This window comes from Lepidochelys olivacea (genome assembly GCF_965140295.1).
Source record: "Lepidochelys olivacea isolate rLepOli2 genome assembly, chromosome: 11".
Classification (NCBI taxonomy): domain Eukaryota; kingdom Metazoa; phylum Chordata; order Testudines; family Cheloniidae; genus Lepidochelys; species Lepidochelys olivacea.
Window position 1 is genome coordinate 42,841,029 of NC_140421.1, and position 17,329 is coordinate 42,858,357.

Genomic DNA, 17,329 nt, shown 5'->3' on the forward strand with positions numbered 1-17,329 from the left:
GCCAATGCTGTGTTGAGCCATCTCTACATTCCTCCAACCCTGCAGTGGGCCAGGGGCCATTACACGAAATTTGACACTAATGTGATTCAGGCCCCTCAAGTGGCTCTGATTTATGCCTTAGAGGCTGTAATGACAATTGCGAATCACCAGATATCCTGGCCACACCCACTTTCTCCATGGGAACACCCCTTGCAATTGATTTATGCTGGGCCTATGTCACCAGGGAACACCTGGGGATTCTCCTTACACAAGGATAATTCTCTGACTTGCCAGATTCAATGGTGCTTTAGCAGCTTTGCAGCATGGGAGAGGTACAAAGCATCCATGAGAAGGCCGAGGCCATGACTTTTATTTCAGTTAAAATTTTGATTTAAAAATGTCCCCCAAAATTTAAAAAAAAAATAAAAATGTGTTTTGAATCCTGTGAAACAGAAACAACTTTGAATTTTCAACTTCCGTCAGGATTTTTAAAATGTTTAGACCAACTCTTCAAGAGTGATTATGTATTAAATACCTCAAAACTTCCTTAAGGCTGCCCAGTGGTGTTTTGTGCCCTTCCAGAATGCGGAGAGTGGCTAATTTTAAACCTATGAAAACCGGAAAGGAAGGGTGAAGATAAATGCCAAACCTGCAACACATGACAGTAACACATGTATTAGGACTATACCCTTACAGATGCTATAACAGGGGTTCCCAACATTTTTCTTGCTGAGGCCTCCCTCAATATGCTATAAAAACGCCAGGGCACAGTGAGGTGGGGGTGGAGGGGGGAGAAAGAACTGGTGGGACTCGAGCCAGGGGGGGACCTTTGGGCATAGGCATAATTTTACTTCTATTGGGGGGGGGGGGGAGAGAAGAACTGGTGGGACTCGAGCCAGCTCTGCACAGTGGTGTCCAGGGAAGAAACACAACCTCCACCAGCCTGACTCACTCAGGAGGCCAACCTGCCAGCAGGGGGATGCAACCAAAAAATATAACTCAAATGGGGGACTTAGTTCAAAAAGTTTGTAAGCCACTCAGGATTCAGGTAGGGGGTAACTAGGGGCTGTGTGAAGTGAGGGGAGTAGCTCAGGGTGCAGGCAGGAGATAGCTAGGGCCTGTTTGCAGGCAAGAGGGTAGCTCAGGGTGCAGGCAGCGGGGTAGCTAGGGGCTGTCTACGGGCAAGGGGAGGCTCCCAATGCAACTCCTAGCTTCGGGGGGTGGGCGCTGAGGCTCCAGGCTCATGACTTGGCGGGGGAGGGGGGAGGTTTGCCGCTTCAGCTCCACATTGCTCCTGGCTTCGGGGGCTTGAGGGGGTGCTGGCATCAGACCCACGCTGCTCCCAGCTTCGGGGCGGGAGGTCCACTGGCTTTAGTCCTATGTAACTCCTGGCTTCAGGGCAGAGAGGGGCTGCCAGCTTTAGCCCTGTGCCAGTCCTGGCTTCAGGGCAGGGGCTGTCAACTTTAGCCCCATGACGCTCCTAGCTTCGGGGCAGGGGTGCCTGCATTGCTCCTGAGGGGGCTGGGGTAGGGGGGGACTGCCAGCTTCAGCGCTGGTGCACCGGGTTTCAGCCACAGGGCTCCGCGGCCCCCCTGAAAGGGCTTGCGGACCTCCAGGGGACCACGGACCCCCGGTTGAGAACCACTGTGCTACAGAACACATTGGAAATAGAGGACATGAGCACTGTAGGATAAAGTCTAACATTGTCTCTTTTCCAAGGCAAACCATGGGTTCAGGTCAAGCGTAGCAAACAGGAGCTACCTATATCTCGCCTGCACTCAAACACTGAGCTTACTCCACACAAACCACCCTGGACTTGCTTCACTCTTGTCCTGAGCACTCCTTCTGAGACTCTGTCTTCACTCACTCGTGGATATTGCTGTCATACATACCACCACATTGCTGACAATCCCCACAGCAAGAAGACAGCCTTGTGTACCTCTACTGCTACAAGCTACAAAATTCAGTGCAAAAATGAGGCATATTTGATCCTTCAAGGTGCACATGCACTTCTCTTCATATCACAGTCACAGCTTTGCCAAGCTGCTTCTGCTAATCCCTCCTCCATTCAGTGCAGGTACAGTTAACACAGCTAGAGAGGACACAGATAAATGCTGGAATTCTTATCTGTGGAACACAACACAAATAATGGCATGTTCTCTTAGTCCTTCCTTATATGTTCTTATTGTAAATTCATAGATTTTAGGGCTCTAAGGGACCATTAGATCATATAGTCTGATCTATATAACACAGGCTATAGAATTTCCCCCAGATACTGATGTATTAAGCTTAATAAGTCTTGACTTGAAGCCTTCAAGAGATGGAGAATCCACCACTTCCCTTGGTAGTTTGTTAACCTTTGCACTAGCCTTACTGAACCATTCGCAGTGACTATTGCTGGATCCAAAGAGGACAGAGTTAAGGTTGCATTGTGGGGGTGGCATGCACCTTAACTTTGTATTACCTGTTTTTCAGCAGTTTAAAGCTGCATTACCTTAACTCATTTCCCGGTTTTCAGAGGTTTGAGTTTAACCACACCCTGCATTATAGAAGAGCACAAGGCATGACCGGGCAACCTTCATGCTGCCTTAAAGTTTTAGAACATTTAATTAAAAAAACCAAGCAAACAAAAAAAAAACAAAAAACTGATTTCTTAGCACCTCCATGTACCACAGCCCACATTTAAAATGAAACACTGAACATAAATTTCTCTAGCCATAATACATATAGGTATCAGTTGAACACAATGTTTTATAGATATATTTACAATTTTTAAGGAAGTTTGAAGCCTACCAGTGCCATCAATCATTATAATAAAATTAACAGAATTACAATTTGTATTTCTTACTTCTGTCTGTCTTCTAGATTTTCAGGAAAATTTTTTTTTTTAACACACTGCAATGATCCAGTCACAATGCACTGTTTCTTCACTGTTGTTGATGGCCCTGCTGATTCAGCCTCTTGTTTTCATTTCTCTTCATTCAGTTTATGTTCAGTGCTTTCCATGTGTTCTACAATTGTCTGCCTTCTAACTTAATCTAAAGCCTCTCTGCATATAGTATAGAACAGCACATTACCATCAACATGAAATTTTTTCCTTGCCAAACGCAGTGACATCATCTTTAGGGATGAATTTAAAAGTTTTCACGGTCTTTTCATAACTTTAATTACTCATGTCTCGAGGCTGAAGTGAAATTTGAGATCCATTAAAACCCAAACCACTATACACCTTTGAGTAACCTCTATATGCCAGAAGCAGTTTACTTGCGTATGTTTAGCTATGTAAATTTAAAGTGCATTCAAAAATCAACCACAAGAGGGGAAGGTTGCACACATTGAATATGTGACACTGGCACTTTCAGTAAAATGTTAATAGTTAATATATGTTTTTATTTTTTCACAAAATGTAAAAACTAAAGATTCTCTGTAAAAATGCAAATTTCGTGGTTTTCCACATTTTTCCACAGCAAACAGATTTCTAGGATCCCTGCTCACGAGGCCCAACAGGACACTAGCTCATTAATCCCAGGTGGGCTGGACCACTCTCCCTTAAAGGTATTAAGGTCCACCTGTGATACTAGTAGGAAAAGATCAAACTGAATCATGGAGTTAGACATAGAGGGTGAAATCCTAGCTCACTGAAATCAATGTGAGTGCTGTCAAAGGGGGCAGGATTTTGTGCAAAGACACATCTCACTGACATTCCTCATTTCTGATATGGGAAATGATAGTCAGAATATAGATAAACAGCTATCAAAGTCACCTCCAGGCTGCAGATGAAGCTGACCATTCATCCTGACATTGTAGCAATGGGGAAAAAATTAACTGGTTCCCATAAAAAAATCTGACAGTTTACAGGCAAATTTTTCTTTACCTACGAAGGTATGCACAGCAAAATTTCCAAAGCTGAAATAAGAGTAGAATGCAGTAGTAACAGTAATGGTAACAACAGTGACAGAGTAAGGATTGGGTTAAACACTAGATGTCCAACATCACACTTATTGGAAACACTGGTATACTATGAATATCTTCTAACAAAGAGAGAAAAACTGAAACAAAGAGCAAAACTCTTGCCTGCAACTGATGGAAAGAATATGCCTGCTGCTTCCTTCCTTCTAGGAAGGAAAATAAATGTTGGAAGCATTAGGAACTCCAAGGGTAGGAAACGTGCTGCCAGAAAGGTCTGAAGCACTCATATTCAGCTATGGCATATGAGATAACAGAGTGTGTGGGTTCACTTTCACACATTTTAAAGTGAGAGCAACGAACAGGATAATATGGTATCACTTGCTTCAGCAATGGAAAGCAACATCACAAGCTATTTTCCTTGGTAAAACCAGGATGGTCAAGCTAATGCTTAATCACAGTAAAATGGCATCTGCATGTACAATGTTTAGATTTCAATGCCTAATTCCAAATCCTAATTTCTTTAAATTAAACTAAGGTTAACTGCATGAACACTGCATTTAAAGAAGTCTGAGAGCATTTTCCTGCCATGTTATATCCAACTGATGTTACCTCTTACATAAATACAGCCTGGCCATAATTTAAAAACAATCTTTATAACTGGTATATTAAATGTTTTCCCAAGCCAGCAGAAAAACTAAATTTCAGAAGGAGAGCTGCCTTACGCTCTTTTCTGTAGTAAAATCCATCACCATGTATACTTTACTGTCCGCAAAAGTTGCTTTCAGTGGGATTTTCTGCCTTGAAAAAGATAATGTCAAAGTTTGAAGACACTAACCTTTCTCCTAGAGTCAGAGAATTTAAGGCCAGAAGGGACCATTAGATCATCTAGTCTGGCCTCCTCTGTATCGTACGCCACCTACACCACCCAGCACCCACACACTAAATCCAAGAGCCAAAATGAGATCAAAGTATTACAGCCCACAGGAGTCTAGATTATTGTGTGCCACCGGCAGAGAAAAGGAGGGACTGAGGTGCACCAGAACCTGAGGCTCCAATAATGGCAGGGAAATGATTAAGTGAGACATACTCAGATAATTCTGGCAAGTGACCCGCATCCACGAGCTGCAGAGAAATGCAAAAAACTACAAAGGTCACTACCAATCTGTCCTGGGGGAAAATTCCTTCTCTATCCCCACATGGCATGCAGTTAGACCTGGAGCACGTGAGCCAGAACCAGCCAGTCAAGCACCCGAGAGAGAGAGAATGCTCAGTGCCACCTCACAGCCCTGGCCCACCCCCACAATATCCCATCTCTAGCCATGGCCATCCCTGATGCCACAAAGGAAGGAGACTGAGAAAACTCCACTGAATACATTGGGGGTGGGGTGGGGTGGGGACCCTCCTAACCCCTGCCAGTGGCCGGCTGAAACCTTGTGGCATGAGCTTTAGGAATATAAGAGAGAAACTGGAAGTGAGGCCCCAGACTGGTGAGTACTATCCCTTATCATCACAAGCAATCCTGTCCTACAATCATACACATAACCCTGTCCAGCTTTTTCTTAAAACCAGTTAAGTAGTTTGCTCCACAACTGCTTTTGGGAGGCTGTTCCAGAACCTCACCTCTGTGATGGTTAGAAACCTTCTAATTTCCACCCTGAATTTGTTCATGGCTAGTTTACATCCATTTCTTCTTCTGCCAGCATTATCCATTAGCTTAAATAGCTATTCATGCTCCTTCGTATTTACTTCCCATAACGTATTTACAGACAGCAATCATATCCTTTGTCAGCCTTCTTTTTGCTAGATTAAGCAAGCTAAGCTCTTCCATCTCCACTCATAAAATAGGCACTCCATTCTCCTCATCATCCTAGCAGCTCTTCTCTGCGCCCGTTACAATTTAAATTCATCTTTCTTGAACACAGGTGACCAGAATTGTACACAGTATTCCAGATGAGGTCTTACCAGTGCCTTGTACAATGGAATTAATACTTTATCTTTACTGGAAAGGCCTTGCCTGATACCTCCCAAGATCACTTTTGCCTTTTTTCACAGCTGCATCACGGCGGCTCATAGTCATCCTGTGATCGAGACACACACTCAGGTCTCTCTCCTCCTCTGTCACTTCCAACTGATGATCCCCCAGTTTGTAGCAGAAATTCTTATTGTGAGCCCCTAAGAGCCAATTCCTTATCCACCTTACAATATGTGTACTGATCTATATCTTCCCTAATTTAGCCAATAATTTCCGATGTGGTACCATATCAGATGCTTTACTGAAGTCCAAGTGTATTAGACCTACTGTACTTCCCTTATCTCAAAAATCAGTTATTTTCTCAAAGAAGAAAAGCATGTTAGGCTGATATGATCTACCTTTGGTAAACCCATGTCACATTACATCCCCTTTACCTCTATGAATTTAATTATTCTTTCCTTCACAATGTGTGCTGAAACCTTGCATACTACTGAGGTCAGACTAACAGATCAGTAATTGCCCGGATCATGTTTTTCCTCTCTCTAAAATATAGGTACAATCTGTTACCCTGGGAAAAAATTACTCATTTTCAAATTAAATAAGCCACACCAAGAATCATCATGCAAGGTGCCCAGCAACATCAGCACCTGCTGGTCAAAGGCACTGTGTGTTTTGCCGGAGCAGGAACAAAATTCAGTGACAGAATCTCTCTCTCTTTAGATCAGCCATTCAAACAAGGCTTGCAACAGTTTGTTCAGTTTTGAATGTATTTTTATTACAGGGGAGTGGCTGGAAGGAGTCATTAGACCATGAAAAATAATAATACCGCTGTATTCACACATGTGAATCAATTTAAATGTCAATTCATGTTCCTGTTAGAATCATATTACTGCAGAGAAAAATATCTTACTGCAGTCTATTTTTTAAAATGTAAATACAGTAATTTTTTCTAAGAAAACGCTTTCACCCCAGTGTATTATTCCAGGATATCAATATTTCAGCCATATGTCTATTTTTGTTGTATAACACGTTCATTAATTGCTATTGCTCTTCCAGATGTCTAGCATGTCCTAAAGATAAACATTTGCTGGATAAGTTTCTTTGTGAGACCTGTGGGCATTTACTGATATTTTAACGTATTTTTTTCAGGTTGGTATCCTATATTTGCTCCAGAGGAACTGCAATTCATCAGTTGGACTTTTGTAGAGAACAGCAGTAGGTTACAAATTTTGGAAGCAAAGTGTCTCTCTGTTTCTTGCTAGAATGTTTAAAAATCTGATATCAGAAGACAGAATGTCTGGAGAACAGTTTTTGTGTGTCTTTGTTTTAAATACCCACTAACTGACTCACTAGTTAACATACCCAAATAACCCTTAAAATTCCTGCCTTTTGGAGGGGGACAATGCAAAAATGACTAACCAAAGACTCACAGTTTTTTGGGCCAGGAGTTTTTTTGTGATGTGATAACTCACATTTCACACTGTTTTCTACTGTGTGTATTATTTTATTCTTATGAGCTCACAAGAACATGGCTAGGCAGAGATTGCAATTCAAAAGTTTCCTGTTCTTTAGAGAGCAGGAGTCTCATCAACTTGGATCTATTATCAGTTTGTTTGCAAGAACAAAGATGACAAGGACAGGGAAGGATGGAGCAAACTGTACATTGTATGCTTGTGCTGTATGCGTGATTATGCACGGCAGCAAACAGCATTATTTGTTGGTTTGTCTCACTGAAGAGCAGAGATTATGAAATGGTTGCAGTTCTTGTTATAGAATTGTTATGCTAAAAAAACCACCCACAACATACAGTGGGACAGATTAAAAAAACAACAGAGGATCAAATTTTAGGACACTCTGCGTCTCTCAGTCCCTTTTAATATGTACGGTACTTGCAAGATGGACATGTCAGGTGTATCATCAGATTAGGGTGACCAGACATCCTAATTTTATAGGGACAGTCCCGATATTTGGGACTTTTTTTTTAATATGGGCTCCTATTACGCCTCAGACCGTCCCAATTTTTCACACTTGCTATCTGGTCACACTACATCAGATATACAGGTCAGAATTAGGGGGAAATCTTGTCTCCTTCTTTGTGGGTTTGGAGGGCTCTTTTTCAATAGTAATAGTGACATTTGGTGCCATGGAGTGACGGGAGCCAGGTTTGGAAAGACCATGTGGGAAATGCGTAACCTAGCTTTGTCAAGACTTCCTATACACTGTGTCTGTTTAGAGTGGTTGGAAGTAATGCAAGGGCAGAAACAGAGGCTCCATCGCTAAAAATATTCAGGTCTGGCTGGTGGGTCTCACCGACTTGCTCCCTATCTGACTGCCATTTTTGGGGTCAGGACAGCATGTTCCTCCAGGTCAGACTGGCAGACCATCTACCATCAATACAGCTGGTATCCAGGAAAATGTAAGCCCATAATCCATGCTGCTCTCTATTCCCCTCTGTGAAATATGGGATGCAGGACTCAACATAACTAAGGGGCTAATTCTGCAACCTTTCCTCACACTGCATAGCGCTTGCTCATCTGAGCAGTCCCATTGAGTAGTGCTTACTATCGGCCTCAATGTGAGTACAGTTTACAGTACTGGACCCAAAGCTACTAAAGAAGTAAAGGGAAAACACTTTACAGTACCGTACAGTGAAATTAATTAAAACTCAGATTTGTAAGATTTGTTTTTCTCTTATTAGCTTCAGAAGCCTTTCAGCTGTACAGTGATAATGAGAAAAACGATGTGTGACCACTGATATGGAAAAGCTGGTGCTGATATGGGAAAGCATATGCCTGCTTTTAATATGAGTAGTCTTACTGAAGGATTACTCATGTGCTTAAAGTTAAGCATATGCTTAAATGTTTTCCTGGATCTGGTCTATACTCAGTTAAACTATGTAGGACTGAAGAGTCAATTCATTTCACATACTATCTCTGAGAACAATAAAATGACAAAGCTAAAAAACTGTAAAAGTCATTCTGTAACTATTTCAGTTAGGAAACAATCTGATTGAGTTTTCATAGCTGTATAGAGGTGGTGGCATGCATTCACACCCAGTTGGCACACAACTGTTCAAGGATAGACACTAGTTCACAGGCCAGATTAGACTGGCACACAGGCTGTATGAGTAGTTTCATGAGTCACTGGAGGACAACCAGCTACTCTCCTACAACAGGTCACCAATCTTGATCCTACTGGGATCCGGGAAGTAGGCGGGCGAAGCCCGTCCATTGCTAAAGGATTCCCCACAGCCTAAGAGGGAGATCCACAGGACCTGGATACCAAATAAATACAAAGTTGGGTTTAGACACATGGGATCACAAAGGAACTATCTAATTCTTCTCCATCTCCATTTTCAATATCCAGATGTGGCGTCTATGGACACAACTGAAGGGCAATGGGAAAAGAGAGAAGGAGGGAAAATCTATAGTAAAATAAAACCAATCGGCCATAGACAGTTATCCCAGTATTTCAAACCCAAGACATTAATCTCACACTGAAAGATTTAAAGTACTTTGAAGATACTGAACAGTAACCCAGCCACAAAAATACAATGTCATTAAATGGTCACTATTACAAAAAATTCTCTAAAGGAATTAAATAATAGTTCATCTTAGCACCACAATGAGATAGTCACAAACATTCTATAACTTTTAAAATAAAATGGTAATTACCAACCTTAATGCCAAAGTGTAGGTTCCTGGTTGCCGTTGGCTTTCACGAATGAGATAACTTCCCTCTGCAACACTTAATAATTGGTCGGCTTCTTCTCTTGAGATCATACCATGGAATCTAACAAACAACACTCATTTTTATTAGCAATCAAAGCTGTTTCAAAACACACTGTTTTTCAATCTTAGACCACACCTTTGTTTGTTTTTAAGGAAAAAGAAAAACAAAAAACAAAAACCCATGGCTTTTTAAAACAAGCTTCCATAAAAACTACAGTAATTAGCAGGAACCTATTCATTATGTTAATTTCTCTCTCTGCTTGGCATTTGGCCAGCATGATTATTTGCGGCTGGTAGGCTTTAGCCGTCAAAATCACTTAACGGACAGCATGGGAAGAACACTCTTTCATTACAGAACAAGTGCATTCTTTTCATAACATGGATATCTTACATTAGTTTAATAGACGAGTGTCCATGTCACCCATTAGCTTAATATTCTATGCTAGGGGTACTCACACTTTCCAATACAGAGGGACAGTTTGCTAGTTTGCCAGGGGCTCAAGTGATCCATTTAATCTGACTAATAATCTGCATAAGAAAGTGCACAATTTACATACACTGATACCAAAATAAACACAAACATACAATATTTTTGCTTAATGCAGTGAAATGGAGGACAGGGAAATACAAATGATAATGTGAATTTTTAATAGCATTTGGCATTTCAAATGGCCCCAAAGAGAGTTTTACACACACACACACTCACACTCATTGCAGCACCTCCATCTTTGGGGTGGAAACAGCCAACCACCCCTGTGAAGCACAGCAGCACTCTACTTTCCCAGATAATGCAGAACTGAAGAATACCGTATCCATCTGACACTGCAGGGGTGATGTGAGGTGGGCAAAATGCCATACCCAAATTAGAGTTTGCAGGGAAGCAAGAGTAGTGTGATTAAGTGGAGCAAAGTTCCTTGCTGCACATGCCCAACAAGCAGACTGGCAGAAACAGGACAGAGCAGAATTTCACAGTGATCACTCAAGATGTACACATCAAAATGTAATGCGTGACCTTGACAAGGTTCCACATACAGTATGCTGAACAGCCAAGAGGGTAGGCTACTGCAGAGTCACCACTTTGCAAGGCAAAATGACCTGCAAATTAAAACCATTAGCACAGCTAGCCCCACATTCCTGTGGTGTTAAACACAGAGAGGAGATGAAAAGGCCATGGGGTGCACTTGCAGCACCTTTACTCAACACTGAACATGAGCTGACACCCACTCACATTAGACTCAGTGATTCACAGCAGCACATTACTTACTCTCTTCCATAATATTTGGGTCTGTTCTCTACCTATTGAAAAAACAAACAACATTTTAAATATTTTACTTGCAGAAGAAACGCCACATAATGAACACCTTGTATAAAACAACTTTTTAAAAAATAGGAGAGAACATATGGTGTATCTGAAGGGAAAGGACAAGAATCACTCAGTACTACATTACTTTTCCAGTGGGTACAGCGTAAGAAGACACATTGAAAGGTCCAACACTACACTCTGAAACAATCTAAACACAACCTGAGGAAACACCCTATTTAAATGCTGAAATGGAGAGTCTCTTGAAACCACGTGCATGCTGGTGCTTTTCTAAGCCACATAAGTAACTTTGTCCAACTACTTTATGCCCAAATTGCAAATTTTAAAAAAATGATACATGCCATTTTTTCTTGGCATTAGTGCGTGTGATAATCTAGAAACACATTTTTTAAAAATCTTCAATTTACAAGTCATCTTGCTCTTCTAAAGTTTCTTGAAGTGTTGCGTGCACTGTTAAACCACTGCCGTATTTCACCTGAGAGGTGGCTACATTTCAGTGGTAAGTGAAATGTTATTATACAAGTCTTGCATATCTTGTGCACCCAAAACTTTCATATTTGTGTATTACAATAGCACCTAGAGGCCCCACCAATATGAAGACCCTTTTGGACTAGTTGCTGTACAAGCATATAGTACGAGACAGTCTCTGCCCCAAACAGTTGACAATCTGAACGTGCATCCCAATGCAGTGCCTTAACCCCAAGACCATCATTCCTCTGACTATAGAACTGGGAAATCCTTTGGGCTTAGAATTCAACAGTTATGCAACCTTAACCAGAGCAGTCACTGATGATCCAGCTATAATCAAGCACAAAATATTCACAGTATATTTCTGCTTCAGTTTCATCCCCACATCTTTTCAGGGAAATGTCAAGCAAACTAAAATAAATATTTCACCCTTGTTGTTGAGATGCCATTTAAATGGCATCTTTAAATGTCTGAGATGTCAAATATTAAATATGATGCAGAGTCTAGCAACAATAATACTTCCACAGTCACAGGAAATAAAGAGCTATTCTGATGGTTGATCAGTTTAGAAAATCAGTGTTCATTATTGAAGTGATCAATAATGTTTTAAAGTGTGCACTTTATAATCATTGGTGCATATATATTAATTTAGATGTAGAATACAGCTTATAATGGAAGAAACAAGAGTTGACTTATGTAACCACAGTCTTGCGACTTGCTTTATACCTCTGACTAGATTACAACAGAAAGCCTGTATTACTAGAGAAGCAAAATTAGGACTCTATTCTGCAAAGAAATGCTTGACTTTAATCATGCAAGTAGCCCCCTTGATCTGAGTTGGACTACTCACATGCCTAAAGGCAAACACATGCATAAAACTTTGTAGGATGAGGTACTAATTTCCCTCCTCCTGCCAGGCAAACCACTTCATTTTATACTTTCGGAGCAATATGAAAGTAGAGAAGATGAAAGCATTAAACACACACACACACACACACAGAAATACTGTGCATAAAAACTCTGTATAAGTACCTTAAAAAAATTTAGATACCTGTCATGGGATTAATGGCCAACATGGCACTCCAAGAAAATATCCAAATCACAATAAAATCTGAGTGTGCAAACAAGATGAGAATGTGAAGTGGCAGAAGATTAGTGCAAACTGTCAAAGCAAAACTCAGCTAGAGAGTAACTACAGGCACTCAGACTGGGTGTGGGACTTTACTTTGCTGGATGATAAATTAAAAGGACAAATTACCACTGCTCTGAACCTGGGCCTGGCTGCCCTCACTTCAAAACTGTTCCATCCACTTTTCTTCATTTAGGCTGTAAGCTCTTTGGACAGGGGCTACCTTTCACTGAGTAAAAAGAAAAGGAGTACTTGTGGCACCCTAGAGACTAACCAGTTTATTTGAGCACAAGCTTGTGCTCAAATAAATTGGTTAGTCTCTAGGGTGCCACAAGTACTCCTTTTCTTTTTGCGAATACAGACTAATGCGGCTGCTACTCTGAAATCTTTCACTGAGTGTTTGTACAGCATCTAGCACAATGGGAACCCATTCAGGACTGGAGATAAACTGAGCCCACCTAATTTACATGCCTGTTTCTTTATAACCTCCCATGTTGTCTCATTACCCCATCCTATTGTATTGGTTTTTTGTTGTTTATTTTGAATGTATTCAGTTAGGGCCTGACCCAACTCCCACTGAAATCAATGGGAGTCTTTCCATTGACTTTAGCAGCAGCTGGATTGTGCCTTTGGAATAGAGTTGATTTGTATGTATTACTGTACTATTGTAGGCCAAGTATATAATGCAGGTCAGGAAATTATATGCCTCTTATTTTCTGCAATGTTTACTATGAGTATTATCATAAAGGTTTCCCCACAGGCATATCTCTTTAGTCAGCACGTAGCATTTTTCATAATTTAGTTGATATTGCCATTAAGTGCATCAGAACTGGCAGCACTGTTTGACCTTGCCATGATCTTTTGCAAAGTTTCTTTTGATACCACAAAGTTCCTGAAACACTATTTCTTTGAGTCACCATGTATGTCATCCTGGTCAATACAGATCCGTGGATAGCTAAAGTTAGCTGACAAAGTAACTATACAGATTTGGTAAGTTTAACCCTCCTTTTTGCTCTCCACGATGGAGTTTCATGATGCTTATTCTCACTCTTCTCAACCCTCATGTAAAGGAGCAAAATCATGCCTTCCAAGATTGGAGCCACTTACTTTCTGAGATGAAATATGGATATTGCCATAATAAAATGAAGCAGCTGAAGGAGAAGGATCATTTTAATTAAATCTATTCTTGCTAGAAAGGTCAGTCCAACAGTGCCCCATCTCCGCATAATGTCTTTTGCTTTTTGCAGTATTTCTGGGCCACTTAATTGAAAATTTTATTTAACATGAGGCATAAGATGTGTCCCCCACGACTTCATTTTTTCTTGCATCCAAGTAAATGTCAGTGCTAAATTTCCTTGAGTTTCAGAAATTTTTCAGAGTAGTTTGTAAATTGCCTTATCATTTCAATAATCATAGCAATGGTTTGTACAGGGTTCATAAAAGTTGATTCTTGTATTAGCAAAGACTTTTTATGTCAGTTCTATATCTAGGCAAAAAATTTTGGCCAGCATTTTTTTCCTCCGAAAAATGCAGCTTTGGGAAGACTGAAACATTCTGCAAATACGTGTCGATTTTGACAATTTGTTTTAGTCAAAAATGAAAAAAAGAGAAAACTTCAGAAATGTTTAAATGAATCATATAATAAAAAAGAAACATTTCAGTGTCTTGGGCTACATCAGCAAGAGTATTTTGGCACGATGCATAAGAATGAGGTGGGATGGGGATGCTCTGGAGCAGGGACTTGAACCAAGGTCTCCCACATCTTAGGTGAGTGTCCTGGGTGATGGAGTATGCTGGGGATGGGGGTCTCTCAATGTCTTCTGTTGAAGCTGTCCCACTTTGTAAAAATAATTAAATATTCACTGAAGCAGGGACTGGAATCCAGGTGTCCCCTGCCGAGGTGAGTGTCCTAACCACCATGCTACAGGGGATTCTGGGATGGAGGTCTCTCAGTTTCTGCTATTGAAGCTGTTCCACTTTCTATAAAATACTTGAATAGTCATTGGGCCAGAAAGAGAATGTGGGAATGACATGATAGGTTCGAAACGCCTTTTTCAATGTGCTGGAAATTCTGGACTTTTTTTTCCCCCGTTTGACCCAAACAGAATTTATTTTATTTTTTGGAACTGCCAGTGAACTGAAAAATCAGTTATTCTCACAGTTCTAATTAGTACTTTTTTTTTTTAAAGTCAGCATTTACCCACAGTTACTACTCTGTGGTATGAGAGATAGCACACTTTCCCTGTACTTAGAATGGAAAATAACAGTGGTACCCATGTGGTATTTGTTGTCAACTATTATTATTATTTGTACTGTAGTAGAGCCCAGAGAGCCCAGGAAGGATTTAGGCCCCATTGTTCTAGGCACTGTAACACACAAGTCACTATGGTCCTGCTCTGGTTTTGTTTCTATATTTTCCCCTAAACTATGGTGTGTGGCTAATAAAACTGAAGTGGGTGAATAGATAAATGGTGTAGACCTGGCATGCGCCTCACACTTGACCGTAAATAAATAAATTTGTTAGTCTCTAAGGTGCCACAAGGACTCCTTGTTCTTTTTGCTGATACAGACTAACACGGCTACCATTCTGACACTTGACTGTGTCATTCTGAAATGTCCTCAGTGCCTTGGGAAGTCACCTAGGGTGAAGCTCATTCATATGAACTCATCTTGAAGATTAAATTTAACAACTTACATTAAATACCGCCATTCAGTGTGATCAAATGCTTCTTAGCTACCCATAGAGGCTGCTTTGACAAGGGTATTTAGATATGCTGCTCAGTCAGGCTTGTTAGCCATTAGCACGAGATTAGGATGGAGTCTTATTATGAGGCGAAAAAGGGCAGTAATTTTAATTAACTCAATCATTTGGCTGGCTTGATATCCTTTCACATATGATTATTTTAAATTCATTGTGAGGTGCCCTGCTGTGACAGCAAGGGGCACCCTGAAGACGGATTCTAACTATACATATATATTCATGGGCACACACGTGCATGCACACACAGCCCAGAGAGGCAACCACAATATGCTTTGGACAATGCACCGACATTTCATATTATAATCACAGTATGAATCTGATGTAGAATTCAAAGATCCTTAAGTATTTACAGCACTAACTCACAATGCTATTTTCACTCAAAATGCTATAGTGTTAACTGCCTCAGCTGTGCTGCATCATCACATAACCAAAAAACCAAGGGCTGATTCTCCAGTCCTTTATCCTGACATTACCCATTGACCTCAGCAGAGTTAGAGTGGATAGTTGGAGTATTTTAGTACCATTTTCAAGTTACTGGGTTATTTGCTGGTAATATCTCTCTACATTATCTCTTGTAGCAGCATGTGCCTTTGCACCTTGAATAAACATTATTACTCTGTTACTCTGAAACCTGTCATTATTTATGGTGTGATTTCCAATTACTCTTTGGCAAGTACCTTTTTCTTTAATCATCCTGCTTATTTCAACAAGAGGAATAACATAATTAATACCATACCAAATTACATATTACTCCCTCCCCCTAATCTCTGATGTTCTTTGGACTAGGATTCTCTTCCTAATATTCATAAAATTACTTATACAACAGAACTATTCAATTACTTAGAAGATTCTGCTCCCCGCTCCCTCACTCATGGCTGCTAATAGAAACCCAGCTGAGAAAGAGCAGATCAAAGCTCAGCACTAGCAGGAGGAGCTTAGACCACAGAAAAAGGATAAACACGTTTCTACTCACTGAATATATTTTCACTTCAGCTGTGGCTCAGCTGCACAGTATGTTCAGTACTTGTAATGAAAAACATTGTTATGGGCGTTTCAGAGTAGCAGCCATGTTAGTCTGTATTTGCAAAAAGAAAAGGAGTACTTGTGGCACCCTAGAGACTAAAAAATTTATTTGAGCATAAGCTTTCGTGAGCTATAGCTCACTTCATCTAATGAAGTACTCCTTTTCTTTTTGTGAATACAGACTAACACGGCTGCTACTCTGAAACCTTGTGTTATGAATGTTCACAAGTGATTGTACAAACACTCATCTCTGTTGAGTCTGACAGACTTTACAAGTACAGGATTAAACCCGGAGACTTTTCTAGATACTATATAGTAAACAGACTCCAAGGAGAGACTGCTGAATTGGAATTAATTTGCAAACTGGATACAATTAACTTAGGCTTGACTAAAGACTGGGAGTGGATGTGTCATTACAGAAAGTAAAACTCTCTCCCCTTGTTTATTTCCCCTCCTACTGCTCTTGTAAACTACTGGAAATGGCCCACCTTGATTATCACTACAAAAGGGTCCCGCCCCCAGCCCCGCTCTCCTGCTGGTAATAGCTCACCTTTCCTGATCACTCTTGTTACAGTCTGTATGGTAACTCCCATTGTTTCATGTTCTCTGTGTACATAAAATCTCTCTTTTCCACTTCACCATCCGATGAAGTGAGCTATAGCTCACAAAAGCTTATGCTCTAATAAATTTGTTAGTCTCTAAGGTGCCAAAAGTAGTCCTTTTCTTTTTACAGATACAGACTAACACGGCTGCTACTCTGAAACCTATAGTAAACCTACATACCCTCTAGAACTTGCATCAGTAATTCAAGGTTAGCACTGCTCAGTTCCAGCCTATTTCTTCCTAAAATAACCACGAATTGCAATTTGCCACCTGTACAATAACTTATAAAATGTTAAAACTAATGTGTAAACTCAATGATACTGCAACGATATACATACATCTTGGGATGAGAAAATTAAGTAAAGGTAAATTGTAACTGAAGTGGCAGCATCCGGATGCCTGAAGATCCCCCCAGTATGAATTGGCCTGATCT

At 40.6% G+C, this 17,329-nt stretch overlaps 1 protein-coding gene across 3 annotated transcripts in view; it reads right to left on the reverse strand.

Moving 5' to 3' along the window:
- Positions 1-17,329, reverse strand: part of CHN1 (chimerin 1) — a 167,709-nt gene that overhangs the window by 99,070 nt on the left and 51,310 nt on the right. For all 3 annotated transcript variants that reach the window (XM_084643861.1, XM_084643859.1, XM_084643860.1), the window contains exons 5-6: positions 10,856-10,887; positions 9,539-9,652 (exon numbers count right to left, since the gene is read on the reverse strand). In XM_084643861.1, coding sequence (XP_084499987.1) covers positions 9,539-9,652; positions 10,856-10,887 — 146 coding nt within the window. The remainder of the gene's footprint in view (positions 1-9,538; positions 9,653-10,855; positions 10,888-17,329) is intronic.